The following is a 20,048-nucleotide window of genomic DNA, read 5'->3' as shown; positions in this document are numbered from 1 at the left end:
TGAAAATTCATATGAAAGACTATAGGCACAATGAATATAGAAATGCCTTCCACCAACACTCACCCTTATTGAACTTCAGATAACTTACTCTTTTTAAAATAGTGGAAGTCAGAAATTGTTTTTCAATTTGTTCATAAAAAACCAGATATTCTACAGTCTACACTCTCTGGCCCAAGTCTAAATTTAATTTAAAATTAACAAAGAATAATGTAAACAGAAACTTTGAAAATTAGAAATTACTTGTAACTCCTGTGTTGATTTTAAAAAATACATTGTAGCCTTTTTTGTGCTCTGATTGTCCTATCTTTCATCAGTGGGAATCCCCTCAAATTGGTTCCTATGTCCTTTTGTCATGACAAAAGCTTTTGATAGCTTCCTTTTTTCCTGACCAAATGCACTGGTCAGGTATGAACCATATTAGGACACTTAATGATAAATAAAGGGGAAAAGTGGAGCATTTATTTTGTCTTTCCCTTATGACCTATATTTTAAGACAACCTAAAGTTGGTGAAGAAAAGTTCTTTAATATTATTAGAGAAGTCTAGTTAATAAAGATCAAAGGAATGACAGAATTTGAAAAATCACTCTTTAATTCCTGAAGTAATAGATATTGATGGTGATATCAATGGATGCAAAAAGATCATTAGGTGAAAAAGATTGATAGGAAGCTTTTAATGGAGCAGAATGACAGAATCTACTAATCTGTGTTAACATCTCAATTAGATCACCCCTGCTATTTGCATCTTGCTTGTGCAGTGGCTATATGTAGCATCATTTGTAAGTGTTCTTACCCCAAATGTTGACTCAGAAGTAAACGTTAGTCTCTAAATCTAATTACCAGGATACAGGAAACTTGGGGAATAAAGGAACAAATTAATGACACAAAGAAGCAAACAACCAAACCCAGAATGTGCAAAATTCCACAGAATAAATGGTCTTGGTTCTTAACCAATAGGTTAAGACAAAATAAAAACAATGTTGCAAATCAAAAGATACTTACGATGGGGTGCCTGGGTGGCTCAGTCGGTTAAGCGTCCAATTTCAGCTCAGGTCATGATCTTGGGGTTTGTGGGTTCAAGCCTCGCATCAGGTTCTGTGCGGACAGCTAAGAGTCTGGATCCTGTTTCAGATTCTGTGTCTCCCTCTCTCTCTGCCCCCTCCCCCACTCATGCTCTGTCTCAAAAATAAGTAAACTATAAAAAATTTTTTAAAAAAGAGACTTAAGAGACTTATCAATTAAATACAATGTATGGTATGTATTGGGATCCTTGTTTTAAAATGTATCCAGGATTTGTTTTAATCAATTATGATACAACATGCAGATACAGAAATGATTATCATAAAGAAAGTTTATACTCAAAGAACTCTAAAAACAACAGGCAACAGCATGCCCACAGAGCCACATGGGGAAGTACCCAGTTCTGTTGGGAGGCAGAAGTGGGGAGAGGGCCAGAGCATGGCAAAGAGCCTTTGCTGAAGTTTTCTCCAAAGAATGGGTTACACTGGTTAAGTACACTCAGAAAGTTTGGGAATGGATGTTTTTTTTTTTTTAAGTTTTTTTATTTTGAGAGAGAGAATGTGTGCAGGAGGGGCAGAGAGAGAGAGAATCCCAAGCAAGCTCCACACTACAAGTGCAAGGAGCCTGACGCGGGGCTTGAACTCACGAACCCATGAGATTGTTACCTGTGCTGAAATCAAGAGTCAGATGATGCTTCATGGACTGAGCCACCCAGGTGTCCCTGGATAGTTTTAATAATTTTGGCAGGCTCTGAGGTATAGGAGTGTCCCTAGTTGTCTGGTACCTGGCCCTGGGATGATTTGTGCAGGAGGAATATAGGCTTGGTGTGTGAGAGTTTGATGGAACAGCTGGGGCTTTAGCTTGGTGGGTTTGATTAAAAGAGTTGTTTGCTATCTCTAGGAATTTGCTACTCCTGGGAAGGGTAGTCTCTCCAGGACTAAGTCCCCAAATGCCAGAGCATAATTAACAGAAAATAAGATATGTTCAATACAATATGTCTTGATTTGGACAAATGAAAACATTGTGTACATTGTTTTGAAAATGTAAACCTAGAGTGGATATTAAGTTATATTAAGCAATTATTCATTTTTTTAGCCATGATAATGGCATCATCACCAATTATTAATGTGTGTATAAGTCTTTATACACTAGAGATTCATACCAAAGTATTCAAGGGTGAAATTACATCATGTCTATGACTTGCTTTAAAATACTTCAGAAATGGGACACCTGGGTGGCTCAGTTAGGCATCCGACTTCGGATTCAAGCCCCGCATTGGGTTCTGTGCTGACAGCTCAGAAGCCTGGAGCCTGCTTTGGATTCTGTTTTTCCTTCTCTCTCTCTCTCTGCCCCTCCCCTGCTCATGCTTATCTCTCTCTCTCTCTCCAAAATAAATAAACATTAAAAAAATAGAATGAAAGTAATTAAATACTTCAGAAAAGGGGTGCTTGAATGGCTTAGTCAGTTAGATGTCTATTGAGTTTGGCTCAGGTCATGATCCCAGGGTCATGAGATAGAACTCTGAGCTGAGAATGGAGCCTGCTTAGGATTCTGTCCCTCCACCGCTACTCATGCACTCTCATAAATAAATAAACAAACAAATATAAATATAGGAAGGGAGAAACAGATGGAATAAGACTGGCAACTGCTAACTCTTGAAGCTGTATAATGGGTACCTTGGGTTCATTGTGCTATTCTTACTGCCTTTGCATATATTTGAAAATATCCATAATAAAGCTTTGTGTAAGTAGAAAATCAAATCTGAATATTTTTTTTTTAAATGTTTAACATTTATTCATATTTGAGAGACAGAGTGTGAGCAGGGGAGGGGCAGAGAGAGAGGGAGACACAGAAACCAAAGCAGGCTCCAAGCTCTAAGCTGTCAGCACAGAGCCCGATGCAGGGCTCAAACCCACAAACCACAAGATCATGACCTGAGCTGTAGTCTGATGCTTAACCAACTGAGCCACCCAGGTGCCCCATCAAATCTGAAATTTTAGACCACTTAGTGATAAATGATAATGTGATGCCTACAAATAAAAAATTATGGAAAATCACCAAAGGTCTACTTGTTAAGAAATAAATAACCTTAATGCATTTAGAAAACCTGGATTGAGGAACTAGTATTTGTCTTGTTTACCACTCTGTCCCCACACTTATAGTGCCTGTCATATAACAGGCAGTTGACTTTTTTTTAAGTTTATTTATTTATGGCGGGGGAGAGAGGGGGGCAGTAGGAGTGTGAGAGCAAGAGCGAGAGAGAGAGAGAGAGAGAGAGAGACTGAGAATCCCAAGCAGGCTCCATGCTGTCAGCACAGAGCCCAATGTGGGGCTTGAACTCACAACCTGTGAGATCATGACCTGAGCAAATCCAAGAGTCTGACACTTAACCAACTGAGCCACCCTCGTGCCCCTAACAGGCAGCTGATTTTAAAAGTTGGGAAAAAAACACAATCGTTTGATCCAGAAAATAATTTTTATTTTAAAAACTTTTTTAAATGTTTTATTTTTGAGGGAGAGAGAGAGAGAGAGCGTGATCAGGGGAGGGTCAGAGAGAGACAGAGACACAGAATCCGAAGACAGGCTCCAGGCTCTGAGCTGTCAGCACAGAGCCCGATGCAGGGCTCGAACCCATGAGCCGTGAGATCATGACCTGAGCCGAACTTGGACGCTTAACTGACTGAGCCACCCAGGAGCCCCCAGAAAATAATTTTTAATAAAAATGTTTAAAACTAACCTAGGTACCACAAAGTAATTCATACAATAAAGTAGAAATTAATGAAATAGGTAATAAAATCCTTATCCAAGGGTGTTCTCTTTGAAAAAGGCCATTAATATAGAATTGGCAGTTATTGAGGAAAAAAAGACTCAATTTCAACTTTATATATATGAAAGGTGAAACAGCTACATGTATCAAGGAGAATTAAAAATTTTAAAGTTATATGTATTACTATATACATATATTTCAATATCTATAAAAATATAGAGAATGAATTGTCTGGAGAAAACTAAATCACCACAGTTGACTCAAGATACTAGAGAAAACCTGAACGGATCTATAAGCAAAGAAAAATGTTGTAATTATGATATTTTTTAAAAACTACAACAGTTTTGCAGCCAATATAAAAGTTAGCAACATAGTTTAATACCATTAATACATATAATAATTTATAATAAGGTTTTACGAAGCTGCCTGAAAATCCCAATAAGAATTCTCAACAAAGTTAATTACAAGTTGAAAGGGAAACCCCATCACATTATTCTGAGAATGTAGTTAATGAAACTAAGTGCAATCATAATCCGAATATTTTATTCAGTGGAGACTTAAACTCATTAATTTAGGTATTAGGCCTGGAGTTGTGTGCTCACATGAAGACTGCCATGCTCAAAGCAGATTGTACTGTACTAGTTTAAATTCAGCCCTTTGTCCCCCAAGATGGGCCCCACATGTGGAGATCTGTCCATGGTGCTGCATCAATCCCTTGATGCAGTTACATGGTTCAAACCACCCAGCAAGGGAAGAGCTTGAGAGAACTTCAGGGATCATTCTTGCCTTAGGTTCACCACACTATTGGTTTCAAAGATGATTAAAAATTTTAAAGAAACTGAAGAACTGGGGGATCAACATAGTGTACTAACTTCCACTTTTGCCAAGGAAGGACATTTCATAAAATGTCTTCAATTCCACATATGAATGAAATCATATGGTATTTGTCTTTTTCTGACTGACTTATTTCACTTGGCATAATACACTCTAGCTCCATCCCATCGTTGCAAATGGCAAGATTTCATTCTTGTTGATGGCTGAGTAATATTCCATCACATATAAATACCACATCTTCCTTATCCATTCATCAGTCAGTGGATATCTGGGCTTTCTCCATAGTTTGGTTATGTTGATAATGCTGAGATAGCCATGAGTTCTTAAATAGAATACAAAAAGCACTAACTATATGGAGAAAAATGATAAATTTTACTATATTACATTTAAGAATCTATTTCAGCAAAAAACAAGAAAGTGAAAAAAGTCACAGAGAGAATACATTTTATATTTACATATATAATATATGATATAGTATATGGTAATATAAGTTAATATAAAATATATACATTTATATAATATATAAATGTTAAATATTTAATAATATAAACAATGTTAATAAAATATTAAATATATCATATATTTGACCTACTCATCCACAATATGTAAAGCACCCCAACAGATCAATAAATGACAGAAAATCAAACAGGAAAAAAAAAAAGAAAATCAATAGGAAATAGGAAACAAAAACTCAAATAAGCACTTCAAAAAAATGGATATCCAAATGGACAATAAAGATATTAAAAGTTGCTCAAGTTCATTATTAAGAAAGTGGAAAAATTAAAACCACAATGTGATAAGTATACACCCTCCAGAATAGCTAATGGGAAAAAATATGTACAAAGTGCTTGCGCATAATGCCATGGAGTGTTCAAGCCTTTGACAATATGCTAGTGGATACTAAAGACAAGATTCCCAATCTTCAGGAAAATCTGGGAAGCAGACAACCAGTGAGTACCTAACTAGGAAAACTTCAGATTCTGATAAGGGCCATGGAGAGAAAGATGTTGGGAAGGACAATTACTAGAGGGGGACAGTTCAGTCGATCATTTCATCTGAAGTATATACAGTATCCCTAGTGGTAGCAGTACAGGTTTTAGGTAAGACTGAGAAAGAAAAGCTACCAAAGTGTCCTCATCCTACCAGATATTTAAAGTACTAAAAAGTCCTTAAATAATCAAAATGAGGTGGTACTCATGCAGGAACAGACCAGTGGAATAGAACAGAAAGTCCATAAAGAGACCCAAAAATATAGGAGATTTTAATACATGAAGGGATGAGGACCATGTTAATGTTTTACATATTTAGATATAGAGAAGAAAGACCCTACATTGGAATATAAACAGAAACAAATATTTCCCCACACTACAGGGGAAAAAGCTAACCCAAGCAACTTTTTTTAAAAGTTTATTTTTGAGAGAGGGAGAGAGAGCGCATGAGTACGGAGAGGAACAGAAAGAGGGAGGGACAGAGGATCTGAAGCAGGCTCTGCACTGACAGCAGCGAGCCTCATGCAGGACTCAAACTCATGAGCATGAGATCATGACCCGAGCCAAAGGCTGATGCTCAACCAACTGAGCCACCCAGGCGCCCCAAACAGCTTTTTTTGAGGTAAGCTCTACACCCAACATGGGGCTTAAACTAATGACCTCAAGACAAAGAACCATATGCTCTACGAACTAAGCCAGCCAGGTGTTCCTAACCCAAGCAACTTTTGAAAGACAACTTCACTGTATTCGCTCAGCCAAAAACAGAATGGGGGGAAAAAAGCAAACAACCATAAACAAATAGCTAGCTAGTAGGATGATTTGCACAATGATATAGATTGCAATTCTGAAATTACTACTTCATATATTCTAGAATCAAGAAAAAAAGTAAATCTATTATGATATTAAGTTAATATAATGGGAGCAAAGCTTGTCACTGCTGGAGAAGGTAATTGCAATATGGAGAGAAGGAGGCTGGATGAACCCCGTGGTGTTGCGTTGCAAATGGAGGTATCACTATAAAGTCATATTTTTATGCATTTTTTTAAGTAATCTCTACACCCAAAGTGGGGCTCCAACTCACCACCCCAAATCAAGAGTCAGATGCTCTACTGACTGAGCCAGCCAGGTTGCTCATATTTGTCAGGGTCTCATATTTTACATGGAGTGGTACAATATTAATCCTAAGTAAACTATGTTTAATAAGAATGCATATTTTAATCCCTAGAGCAACCTCTAACAAGATGCATAAAGGTATAGCTAAAGTGCCAACAGAAGAATTCAAATATATCAGAAAAAATTATCAATTCCCCCAAAAAGACAGGAAAGTAGTTAATAAAAAATGTGGCAAATAGATATCAACCAAATAGTAAACATAAGTCCAACCAAGTTAATAGTAACATAAATATAATTGGACTAAGTATTTCAATGAAAAGCCAGAGACTGTCATCCTGGATAAAAAATGTGAAACCCAAATTACATGATATTTACCAGAAATGTATATTAAATATAAAATCAGAGGTAGGTTCAAGAAAAAAATTAAAAAAGATATACTAGCCAAGTAGTAAGCGTAAGAAAACTGTAGTGACTATACTGATACTAGACAAAATAGATGTTAAGATGAGACATAGAGGGGCGCCTGGGTGGCTCAGTCGGTTAAGTGTCCGACTTCGGCTCAGGTCATAATCACACGGTTCGTGGGTTTGAGCCCCGCGTTGGGCTCTGTGCTGACAGCTAGCTCAGAGCCTGGAGCCTGCTTCAGATTCTGTCTCTCCCTCTCTCTCTGACGCTCACGCTGTTTCTCTCTCTCAGAAATAAAACATTAAAAAAGAGAGAAAGAGAGACATAGAGAGGCGCCTTGGTAGCTCAGTTAGCTAAGCATCTATCTGACTGTGGCTCAAGTCATGATCTCATGGTTTGTGGGTTCCAGCCCTGCACTGGGCTCTGTGCTGATAGCTCAGAGCCTGAGGCCTACTTCAGATTCTGTGTCTCCCTCTCTCTGCTCCTCCTGTTGCAGGATTCTCGCTCAGAGAGTCGTGACACCGAGACTTTTCTTTCCAGGAAGCAACTTTATTTTGCCGGCACCGCTCAGTTGGGTTCGTACCCAAAAGAACTGAGCGGCCCACATCATATGGCATAGGTTTTTTTATACATTTTTTATTTCTTTGTCTCCCATATATGGTAATACACATAAACATGCAGTCTGATTAAGTTGTTTCAGTTTACAAGAACATGGGGGATGTAGGCAGCTGGACACATATCTAGGTGACCTTGAAGTCTTCCCTTCTCTCTTCTTCAATTTTTTCTTTCTCCTTAGGGAGGGGTTCCTACCACACTCCCCCTGCTCATGCTATGTCTCTCTCTCTCTCAAAAATGAATAAACATTTAAAAAATTTTTTTAAAAAGACAAGAGACATAGAGAAATATTTCATAATAGAAGGATCAATTCATTGGGAACACACACAATCATAAACGTGCATACACTATTTACACAGCTTAAAAATACATGATAAAAACTGAATGAACTAAAGGGAGAAATAGACAAATCCAGAACTGTATTTTCATGTATCTCCTACTTCACATATATTCTCCTATTTGCAAAATGAGACTTAATAAGATTGGCCTTGACATTTTCAAATAATGTCTAAAGTTTTATATTCTTGAGAGAACTACTGTATCAAAATATCTGAAATGGGGAGGATGCTACAGTGGTGGGTAAGTCTTGATGGGCTTCACATTTCTTTCCTGAACCAAACCCACACCATGACGAATTCAATTATTAGCGACCGGAGAAAAATTTTTGAAGATACTCTTCCTAATGTTCATTTTTCAAGCCTCTTCATCAGGAAGACAATATATGTATGTATATACATATATGTAACAAAGCTCAAAAATACTTGAAGCAAAACCTGATAGAACTAAAGGAAAAACAGTAATAGACACACCTTATAGTCCCCCCATCCCCCCAACTTATCTTCAGAGGACACATTTCAAGACCCTCAAGGGACGCTATATATATACACACACACCTTTTTTCTATACATCCATACCTATAATAAAGCTTAATTTATAACAGGCACAGAAAGAGATTAACAATAATAATGAAATAGAACAATTATAACACTATGCTGTAATAAAAGTTACGTGTGTCTTTTTCTCTTAAACTATATTATTGTATTGTACTCACCCTTCTTCTTATGATGTGATTTGATAAAATGCCTAGTAATGAATGAAGTGAGGTGAACGACGTACACATTCTAACACAGCATTAGGTTACTACTGACCTTCTCCCCAAAGGATTGTCAGCTTCCGGAAGGCAACTGCCGGCACCTGAAACTGAGGAAAAAGAAATGGCGCCGATAAGGAGGGGACAATTTTATCAACCACCTTAACCTAACAATTTATAGAACAATATCTTCACAACTGCAGGAAGGAGAAAAACCGAGAGGAGGAAGGAAGGAGTGGAAGGCGGGAGCGTGAGCAAGCACGGGGGGACCATTCCGTGTCGTCCTGCTCCCGGTTCTGTTACGGTTTGGGGATGTTTTTATTAAGTACTTGATGTGTATATATTTGGGCATATTAAGCACCTGCTGTGCACCTAGTACATACATTATGTGCTTGCTGGTGCCAAGTGCATTCTAAGCCATACGAAGGCTTCCTCAGCTACAAACACAAAGCCTGGCTCGCAGCCCCAGGCAGCCTTAAAGCCCCTCCCCTGGTAGCCCCCCTACAAACCCAAAGTGCTGTCCGGCTATCTCGCTCTCTCCGGCTAGCTAGCATTCGCGCTTGCGCATTCCAAGCAACAAGTTGGGGCGGGGCCGGGCTCTCCTTACCGAAGACTACAGTTCCCACAGGCCTCTGCTCGTAGTTTCCTTCCGGCTTTCTTGCTGGTGTCGGCTCCGAGAGGTGAGTTGGTCGCGTGCATTGAGGAAATGGGCGCGGGGGCGGCGCGGGGGCGGCGCGGGCCTCTGTGTGAACTGGGTTGCCGTGACTGTGGGATTTGTGACGCTACTGGGCATTGGGTGCCTTGAGTCCTTTCCCTTTCCGCTTAAGTGCCGCACAAATCTCTCGGCCCAGAATGGCTCCGAGTTACATGTAGGAACCCCAGAGTGAAGGCCCCCCAACAAAAAGACGCGGTCTCGAGAACCGCCGCTCTGAGAACCACAGCTTAATCAGAGCTCCCTTGTAAGGACGCTCGAAGACGGATTCTAGACGTGGCCTTTGTACTTGAGCTTTACACCTGGCTCCCTCCTAATTTTCACCGGGTTATGTGCGTGGTGGATGGTGGGAGCAAATGTGATAGCGGGGGTGTGTTCTGAGTTAGCCAGGCTGGGGTGAGTTCCAAGAAAAGCTCAGTGTCTCAAGATTCCTGTCTCCCCCCGCCCCCCCCCAATCCTGCTGATCATTAGGAAGAAGAGAAAAAGGAGGAAATGACCGTTTTAATGTCTATATCTATTTGTCTATCTAAAGTATATCGGGACGAATTTGTGTTTCTTTGTTCTGTGAAATGTAACTTATTTTTCTGTGCATGGTTTGAAACCTTTGCGTATCTGGGGAAAGAAAGAAAATCAGCGCGGACTGAAAAGAGAAAAATCATTTGCATAAATCAGGCTGGGAGACAGGAGACAGATAAAGGCAGCTGCAAAATAGAAAGTAATATTTCATCCAGTAACTGTAAAATGCAATAACAACTCCCTCTTTGAAAGATCACAGCTGTTTTACCAGTGATGCTCCACACTCGCTTTGCTATTTTTTTTTTTTTTTATTACTGGAGCTATCCAGTTGCTAAACTACCCTCCTTTCAAGATAGCACTTAATCTCCAATTAATCCCAACCTTTCCTAGTTTACCTCAGAAACCGCAACCATTCTAAAATTGTTCCCCTCTTCCCATACATCCTCTTCAGAGTCCTTCAGTTGGAACTCAGCACTTTACAAAAGAGCTTTTCTTCTCCTCCATTGCATTCCAACCCTTCCTGTGGAATTTCCTCCCTCTCTTAAGTCAATAAACCTGATTTTGTTGGACTATACAGGCTTGTTCCAGGTTAGGCTTTAACACAGGAAATATCCTATCCATAGACCTGGAGCTTTGCTCTTCTTTCCCAGTGAATGATAGGGGTGATGAGGTTACCTCCTGCCTCCTCTCCGGTGGGTATTCACATGAACATTTGGCAGTTGTTTAATTCCCCTGTGAGCTGCTGCTTTCTAATCATTTAAAAGGCTTGCAAGTAAACCTCCTGAAGGGAGGCCAACTGCAGAGCTTTATTTTAGGCTTTGATTTGTTGAGAGGATTACAGTTTAGTTGGAATCATATGCTAGGTGTCTTAGATCTTCACCTGTGCCCTGAATTCAGAAGCAGGGAAAGGTTGGAGAAGGTTTGATTGGTGACAGGGTTTTCTGCTTTTGAGGCTTGTAAGGAATTGCAATGTGACAGGGTTTTTAAGGTAGAGGACTTTGTTAACAAGGGAAGGGAATGGAAGATGCTGGTAGAAACTTAAGAAATGGTTTGAAGTTTTTGACAGCATGAGTTGTTTCATGCCATATATTTATGTGGTCTTATGATAGGTAGTTTAGTTATGGCACTAAATTACCAGTGTTCTAGTCCTAAAACTGCCAGGTTAGAGCTGGGTGAATTGGGGTAATTTATTTCATTTCTTTGTGTCACAGTTCCTTCATCTGTAAGAGGATGATGACAGAACCTACTGTATAGGATTGCTATGAATAGACGAATTAATATATAAAGTCCTTAGGGGGCACCTTTGTGGCTCAGTCGGTTGGGTGTCTGATTTTGGCTTAGGTCGTCATCTCGCAGTTCGTGAGTTCAAGCCCCACATCAAGCTCTGTGGGGACAGCTCAGATGAAATGTTTTTTAAAAAATTCTGTCTCTCCCTCCCTGTCTGACCCTCCCCTGCCCACACTGTCTCTCTCTCTCAAAAAAAATAAATAAATAAAATAAAGTCCTTAGATAATGCTTGACAAAAAGAGCGCTCAGTAGATTTTATTGTTCCTCTTATGTTATAATTCATATTTGCTTCATCGTCCACATACCCCCTTTTGTAAATTGTTTTTAATCAGGAGAAATTGCTTATCAATGTGAAGTTTGAAATTTATTAGTTAGCGCTGTAAGAAAGAGCAAGGCCAAGAAGCTCAAATTTTTTATGGATGAAGAAAAGAGCAGAAGATAATTTTCTTTATAATTAGGGGAAGAAAAGTATATAGTATTCTTCATCTTCAGTGCTATAGCTGACTTCTCTTTAATGTTTATTTCTACTGTAAGTGCTTTCTTATATGTAGTGTCTTATTTAATCCTCATAACAACCCTTTGAGATAGAATTTATAATTATTGCCATTTTTTTTAATAGGAGGCAACTAAGGGTGAAAAGTTAAGTAACATGTCCAAGATCACACAGTTAATAACTATCAGAGCTGAGATTTATATACTGGAAGTGTCACACTAAAGTTCATATTAGTAATTTTAACGGTATACCAAGTCTCATCATTATGTATACTTAAAAAAATTTGGGGCGCCTGGGTGGCTCAGTTGGTTAAACGTCCGACTTAGACTCAGGTCATGATCTCACAGTTTGTGGGTTCAACCCCCGCGTCGGGCTCTGTGCTGACAGTTCAGAGCCTGGAGCCTGCTTTGGATTCTATGTCTCCTCTCTCTGCCCCTCCCCAACTTATAATCTGTCTCTCTCTGTCTCTCAAAAATAAATAAATGTAAAAACATTAAAAAATAAATTCTCCCTGTCTTACTCAATAACCCATCATGATTGAAGGAAGAGATACTAATCTGATGACAGCAAGAATTAGCAAATTTTGCCCAGATTATACTGAAGCTATGAGGTCTGGAGGTAATGGATTTCCTACAGTAAGATTTATGTTGGGGCTCCTGGGTGGCTCATTCAGTTGAATGTCTGACTTTGGCTCATGGTTTGTGGGTTCCAGCCCTGAGTCAGACTCTGCGCTAACAGCTTAGAGCCTGGAACCTGCTTTGAATTTTGTGTCTCTTTCTGCCTGTTCCTGTCTATGTGCTTGCTCGCTCGCTCTCTCTCTCTCTCTCTAAGATAAACAAACTTGGGGTGCCTGGGTGGCTCAGTCGGTTAAGTGGCCAACTTTAGCTCAGGCCGTGATCTCGCCATTCCTGAGTTTGAGCCCCGCATCGGGCTCTGTGCTGACAGCTCAGAGCCTGGAGCCTGCTTCTGATTCTGTGATTCCCTCCCTCTTTCTGCCCCTCCCCTGCTCACACTCTGTCGTTCTGTCTCTCAAAAATAAATAAACATTAAAGAAAATAACAAACTTAAAAAGAACTGAAACATGAAGAAAAAAGAATTTATTAAAAAAAAGATTTATGTCACATAGAGGTTTTTTTTTTAATTTTAATTCCAATGTAGTTAACAGTGTCTCACAGTTTTTATTTTAAGGATGTTTTACACAAAGACTTGTAGGACAAGGAAATCCTATAGCCATTGGAGGCTTCATAGGCATCTTAGCCCAGTGGATTGGCTCAGAAGCAAAGTCAAGTCATTTCTCAGTAAGATGTGAAAGGAAGCAGTGATGAGATGACCATCAGTACTTAAAAGACTGAAGTACTTAAAAGTCAGAGACTTTTTACCATTGATTTCTAGATTGTACTCCAGCATACATGGGAAATGCAATCATAGATGTGGTTCATGAATTAGAAAGTGAAGTAAAAAAGAAGTCACTTGGGAAAAACACAGTTGTTCTTACTTAGAACATCCTGAACTTTTTTTCTCAGTTCAACAGAAGACTAAAAGAAAACCTTGAAATGGGAAAATCTTTCCATATTTGGAGTATTTGTGTACTTTAATATATTTAATATGGTGGTGAGTTTTGCTGGCTGTTACTGTAAACATTTTAACTGGTCCTCCTAGGCATACATGTGGTTTTTTTCCTGTCAAAATAGTGTAATGCTACACATTGGGATTTTTTTTTTTAAACACACTGGCTTCACCTGTTTCATCAAAATTAGGCAACATCATCACTTTAATATTTGGCTGGTTTTCAGTGGTACAGATGCCCTACTGTTTAATCATTTCCCCAGTTAGATTCTTTTCAGCTTTTATTCATTATAAACTATATCTGTCAGCATATCTCTGTAGACATCTTCATGTACATGTGTGAGTAGTTCCTTTATTTATTTTTTGTAATGTTTATTTATTTTTGAGAGAGAGAGCGTGTGCGCGCGCAAAAGGAGGAGGGGCAGAGAGCAGGGATCCACAGAATTCAAAGCAGGCTCCAAGCTCCAGGCTGTAATCTCAGAGCCTAATGGGGGGCTTGAGCTCATGAAACCATGAGATTATGACCTGAGCTGAAGTCGCACACTTAACCGACTGAGCCACCCAGACACCCCAATCCCAGGCAGGCTCTGCACTGCCAGCGAGAGTCCAATGCAGGGGCTCGAGCTCATGAACCATGAGATCATGATCCTGAGCTGAAGTCATATGCTCCAACAACTGAGTAGTTCCTTTAGTCTCAAGTAGAGCTCTGGGAACTGGTTCACAGGGTTTATGTGGTTATAACATGTAAATGCTGCCATACATAGTTCTAAATTTAGGCCAATGTAGTGTCCATTTCTTCATGACGTTGCTAATAGGGGACATCATCAGTCCTTTAGACCTCCCAGTCATGTCACTGTAAAAATATATTTTTTTGTTTGTTTTCTACACATCTTCGTAACTAATACTGAGGTTTAGTATCTTTTGGAAGGTTATTTCTATTTTTTATTGAATTGCCCTTGGTTAGGTTCCTCTCAATGAAGTAGAAATGTAGTCTTGAGAGGCAAAAACCAAAATTGAAAGATGGCATTTTAGTTAGAGAAATGTGGACTGAAAACAAAGCTTTGCCACTTAAAAGCTGTGAATTTGGCCAAATGATTTCCTCCCTGAGCATTGGTTTCCTGATCTCGTGAGAGATGAGACTACATTGCAGAGCAGTGCTGAGGGTCATCGAGTGATGTATATGAAGCACCCAGGACGTAACAGTTCTCAATGAATGGTGGCAGCTGACTGACTGCAGTGATAGGGATCCCACCTTGGATACTAAAAGAGAGGGGGAAGGTCCACAGGTGGTCATGTTACGAGAGGTCCTGATTGGGAAACAGAGTAGTGAGTGGTCTTGGCTGAGGAAAGACCAGTGCAGTTTTACAGTGGCAGCAAACAGGCTCAATCTGTGTGGTTTTCAGTCTTCACATTTAGGAAGTTCAGGCAGGAACCTGGAGGGCTCAAGAGGCCATATATAGATGGTATGGCCTTTTCTCAGCCCTGAAAATTTGTACTGGAGGGAGGAGGAGTCCAGTGTCAGGACCAGATCCACATTACTAGATAGGAAACTGGTCACAAGTCCAAGTTACAAGAAGTACTTGGTTACAACTGGTTACAAGAAGTACTTGGTACAACTGGTTACAAGAAGTACTTGGGCTTCTATACCAAATCCATCATTGTTCAGCTGGGTTCCTTCAGGGCCTGGATTTCTTCAGACTTAGACTCTCCTCCAGTTTTCGTGGGTATGGGAGCAGGGTGGGTAGAGTGGTGGAGAACAGTTAGGAAGTCGGAATGGTAAAGAAAAAAATCTCATATTAACATTAAGTCATTTTGGAATCCCTGAGTTACATTTGGTTTCATGGCCTCTTTTGCTTCCAGATCTGGCTTATCTGGACTTTGCGGTTCTCCAACAGAGAGATCTTGAAAAGGACTGACCAGTTCTTGCATTTTGAAACCATGGCCCATGTAAGTTAATGAGTTTTTTTCCTTCTTGAAATATTCTTGATCTCTAGGTCATGTGTACATACTTGTTCCTTATCGTGAAACTTCTTATTTAATAGAACTTTACCTAGAAAGTTGCTGTCGTTCCTCTCATTCCAGTGAGGGTTGGGGACAGACAGCCCAGTGTCCTTTTTATATGCACTTCCCATTTTATCCACCAATGTGGACCGTCTCCTACCTACTACAAAATCTTCTGTCAAGAGCCATGAGTGAGCAAAAGTGAAATGCCTTGAGAAAAATTCAGGCATTCTCTGCAGAATGTCCCTTTGTTAACATTTCCCAATAAACAGCTTTTGATTTCAATATTTAAACTTCAGAGAAAGTCTATTTCTCTGAATACAGTGATTTTTAGTCTGGTTATATGTAGGAAAAATTTGTGTCCCCAGTACACAATTTGACATCTTTTCAAAGTTTTTTTAACTTTTTATTGGCATGTAACATACATAGAGGAAAGTGCATGAGCCATAAGTGCGTAGCTGAATGAATTTTCATAAATCGAGCACATCTGTGCTATCAGCGCTCAGGTTGAGAAAGAGAATATATTACAAATACCTCAGATGTCCCTATTTCAGTCACTCCCTACCCACCCAGCCCAGATATAACCACTGTTCTGACTTCTAACACCATAAATGAATTTTGCCTGTTTTTAGAACTTCATATAAGTGAAATTACATAGTTCAGTGCAACCTTTTTTCAGTGAAAAATAATGTGTGGGAGAATCTCATATTTCAAATATAGTTGCTAGACTGTTAGAACCGTCTGCAGATGTTTTGAGATGCATGAAGACACCATTAAAGGGGATGTGTGTTTCTGGTGCTGCTGGTGATAAAGGAGGTGTCAGAGCATCATACTAAGTGTGAGACATCCTGCTCTTAACGTTCTTGTTAGAAATGCATTTTCATAATGTACTTACCATGTAGCTCCTCTATAGTATAAAATGAGTTTCTAAAAAGATGGGAAAGTATTAAAGAAATTATTGGGAAAAAAACAAAGCAAGTACAGAAAAGTGAATTCAGTAAAAGAGACAAAATACAAAAGCCAAAGGTATGTGTGCAATAACCCTTGTGTACTATAATTCTATACTGGAGGGAAATGGAAGCTAGTTGGAGGCTTGGAATTGACGTATAATGCAGTGTAATTCTTTGCTTCCAAGTGATGGGAAAATAGGCACCTGTTTAATAATGTAGTATCAGAGTGTCTGATATTCAGGGATGGGTTATTGATATTAAGTGGGAGATCCTTGCTTTCAGTTTTTCCTGAAGATCTGTGGTTTGATGAAAGAGAATTCGGTCCTTTTTGACTGCTTACAGGGAAAACTCCAGATTTCTCCACAGACTTGAGTTTTCCAAGTACATATGATGAGATTTGGTTATTGGCTGGTCTCAGTCTCTTTATGTGTTGAGATCTCATGGTATGAAACGCTTTTCGGATTGGGTGGATTAGGCAGGGCTGTAATTGGGGCCTTGTATTATAATGCCTAAAATTTCATGTGCTGACCTGATACCTTTATCAGGGCTCCAGAGGCCTAAATGTGAGTTCCCCTGGCTCTTGCCAGAGCAGAAAAGACTCCCCCCTGGCTAGCTTTCCTATCAGGCAGATGACCTAAACCCCTCCTGGTTCTCACTCTGAAGGGTTTCACCTCCCTGCCAGCACACAGAATTATTCAGACAAGCCGATCACATTCTATGGGAATCAGGGACACCTCACCCTCTTTTTACTACAAAGCCTGCCTCCCACAGACCCTGCTTGTTCACTCCATTCCTGAGTGCAACCCCTGTGTGGCCCTGCATGACGTGTGGTGTCCTCCTCCCCCAGGCTGTGAGTATACATGTCTAATAAATGCTGTCAATCTCATCTGTCCAGCACCCAGTATTGAGCCACCTCATCCTGGTTAGGGTAAGGGATCTCTCCCTCACCAGCACGGGTGATTCAGAGGTAATGAGCAGAACTGCAAATAGATCAAGAATCATCTCCAGTAAACCCTAAGAGAAGAATACCAGGAGAAAAGTCCCTTGTGTAGTTTTACAGGATGTACTGGTTAGAGCAAGGTTTCTCAACTGTGGGAGTATTGATATTTTGAACCAGAGAATCTTTTATTGTGGGGGCTGTCCTCTACGTTGTGGGATGTCTCAGAGTATCCTTGACCTTTACCAGCTAGATGCCTGTAACACTCATACCCTTTTCCCCAAGTTGTGATAACCAAAACTGTCTCCACACAAGGCCAGATGTCTTCTGGGGAGTAAAGTCACTCCTTAGTGAAAACCACTGGTCCAGAGTGATACCATCATGGTTCAGTATCCTCTAAATCAGGAATGAGGAAGGGTGTTCAGTGAGGGATGGTAGATGATAAAGAGTAAGAAGGTCATCCAGATGCATAAGTAATAGACAGTGCAGGCTGTGAAGGCTGAGGAAGATTTTTGAAATTGTATGGAAATAAAATATCTAAATAGGAAAAGAGAAAGGTTGAATCTGATATATTAAAAATGTGGACTACTATGTAACAATTATTTTAAAGTTTACTAAAGAAGTAAAGTCCTTACAGGGAAAAATCTGACTTTATGATTAACTTGAGTCTGTTTTCTTAGAAGAGATACTGTAGTACATTTAGGAGCTGTTTTTATCAATATTTTTTTCATGATCATTAAAGGGCAAAGAAAGTGGAAGACCTATTTCCCATGAATTTGTGGTGGAGACACATAGCTTGCTAAAGGCTTGTGTGTACTGTTTCATTTAATTGGGAATTTGGGGGGTCATTTTATTCATTTCCAGATATTTTGAGGTAGAAAATTAATCTTATCTTCAGCCAGAGGACTGTTCAAGACACATAGCACTGTGCCTCAATGATGCTAATTTTCTTACTGTCCCCTACACATATATTTTCAGCACTACCCTATTTGCTTGTTATGTGGCTCCTTCTCTGCATTGCAGTCCTCGATCTCCTCTCTTTTCTTTTAAAAAATATTTCATTTATTTTCACAGGTGGTACATGAGTTTTTGTTTTTGTTTTTTTCCCCCCAGGGTTCAGTGACATTCAGAGATGTGGCCATAGACTTCTCACAGGAAGAATGGGAATTTCTGGACTCGGCTCAGAGAGACTTATACAGGGATGTGATGTGGGAGAATTATAGTAATTTCATCTCACTAGGTAAGGCTATTTATCCCAAATTATATTGGCTTTCTCTACTGCCAGTTTCAGAACTATAATTTGAGAAACGAGATAATTTTCTCTGTGTTCCAAAGGAATGGTTTCAGCTTTGTTAGTTTGGAGATAGGCCACTTCATCACTTTCATCCTGCTATATCCTTCATATTTTCTTCAATCTCTGTAATTTCCTTGTTTCATTGATATCCAAGGGGCTGGGTTTGAATTCTCAGTTGCTTACAACAGAAGCATTGTCTAAGAAATCAGATTTTATATTATATCTGAGCCCAGATTTGATACAAATGCTTACCACTCTTTCCTAATCCACCTGCAAGAAGAATACGTAAACACAGGGGTTTGAGTCTGTCTAAACACCAGGGGGAGTCTGTAGAACTTACACAGTATGAAATGGATCCACAAAGTTCATTCAAGTAAACACATTCTTTTTCCAATAACAGACATATTCAGTTCTACCTGCTTTGTGGTTGAAATTTAAAATCTAAGAACTTTGCATTTAACATTGAATGGATAATCCTATAAAGGATCAGAAGATGTCTCAGGAAGATACTCTCTTCTCAGCAAATTAACAACAATAAAAAAACTAATACACGCACCTACTAAATGTATATATACATATAACTGCATATACTTGTGCTTGGATACTATTCTGAGTATTGTACATTATTAATTATCACAACTCAGTAAGAAATATACTTGCATTATCTTCATTTCAGATGAGAAAACTTAGGCATAAGAGGTTAATAATTTGCTGAGGTAACACAGCAACAAAGGCAGCATTTGAACTCAGGCAGACTGGATCTAGATTCTGACCACCTCTCAGAAGAGTTTGGATGAGTTTAAATTATATTAAGGCCTGTTCTTAACCATTGATTCCTGAGGTTATCATAATATGAGTGCTCTTCAACTCCCTTGTATTCCTTTACTCTTAGGCTCTATAAAGTATCATTTTGATCTGTAATTAATGACAAATTTAGCCAAATTTGAACCTGACATTTGGACTTAACAGTTTCATGTCACATTACCTTTTAAACAGAACCTTCCATTTCTAAGCCAGATGTGATTACCTTATTGGATGAAGGGAAGGAGCCCTGGATGGTTGTAAGGGAAGGGACCAGAAGACCCTACCCTGGTGAGTGAGGGCCTAGCAGGATGGGGAATTAACAACCACAGGTAGTAGCTAAACCTGTTAGCCTTGAGAGGTTGTTGGAAATCTCTCTTTGAGAGCCCATGGCCTATTGAGAAAAGGCCTGAGACCTGGGAAGCAAATTAAAATCTTTTTTTTTAATGTTTGTTTATTTTTGAGAGAGAGAGAAAGAGTCAGAGTGCAAGGAGGGGAGGGGCAGAGAGAGAAGGAGACACAAAATCCAAAGCAGGCTCCATGCTCTGAGCCCAACATGAGGCTTGAATTCACGAACCGTGAGATCATGACCTGAGCCAAAGTCAGACTCTTAACCAACTGAGCCACCCAGGCGCCCCCAAATGAAAATCTTTTTTTTTT

General features: G+C 39.5%; 1 protein-coding gene across 4 annotated transcripts in view; it reads left to right on the top strand.

Moving 5' to 3' along the window:
- ZFP14 (ZFP14 zinc finger protein) overlaps positions 1-20,048 on the top strand; it is a 126,594-nt gene that overhangs the window by 72,446 nt on the left and 34,100 nt on the right. The window contains exons 1-5 of one of the 4 annotated variants that reach the window (XM_077773747.1): positions 9,482-9,511; positions 15,266-15,352; positions 17,128-17,206; positions 18,407-18,533; positions 19,584-19,679. The exons of 1 other annotated variant lie outside the window; for it this stretch is intronic. In XM_077773747.1, coding sequence (XP_077629873.1) covers positions 17,177-17,206; positions 18,407-18,533; positions 19,584-19,679 — 253 coding nt within the window. In that variant the 5' untranslated portion in view covers positions 9,482-9,511; positions 15,266-15,352; positions 17,128-17,176. Of the gene's footprint in view, positions 1-9,481; positions 9,512-15,265; positions 15,353-17,127; positions 17,207-18,406; positions 18,534-19,583; positions 19,680-20,048 lie in introns of those variants that run through there. 2 more of the 4 variants (XM_077773750.1, XM_077773748.1) reach the window with 2 other exon arrangements.

This window comes from Crocuta crocuta, unplaced genomic scaffold (genome assembly GCF_008692635.1).
Source record: "Crocuta crocuta isolate KB4526 unplaced genomic scaffold, BGI_CrCroc_1.0 scaffold267, whole genome shotgun sequence".
Lineage (NCBI taxonomy): Eukaryota > Metazoa > Chordata > Mammalia > Carnivora > Hyaenidae > Crocuta > Crocuta crocuta.
Note: the sequence above shows the minus strand (reverse complement) of the source record. Positions and strands in the feature narration are given on the sequence as shown.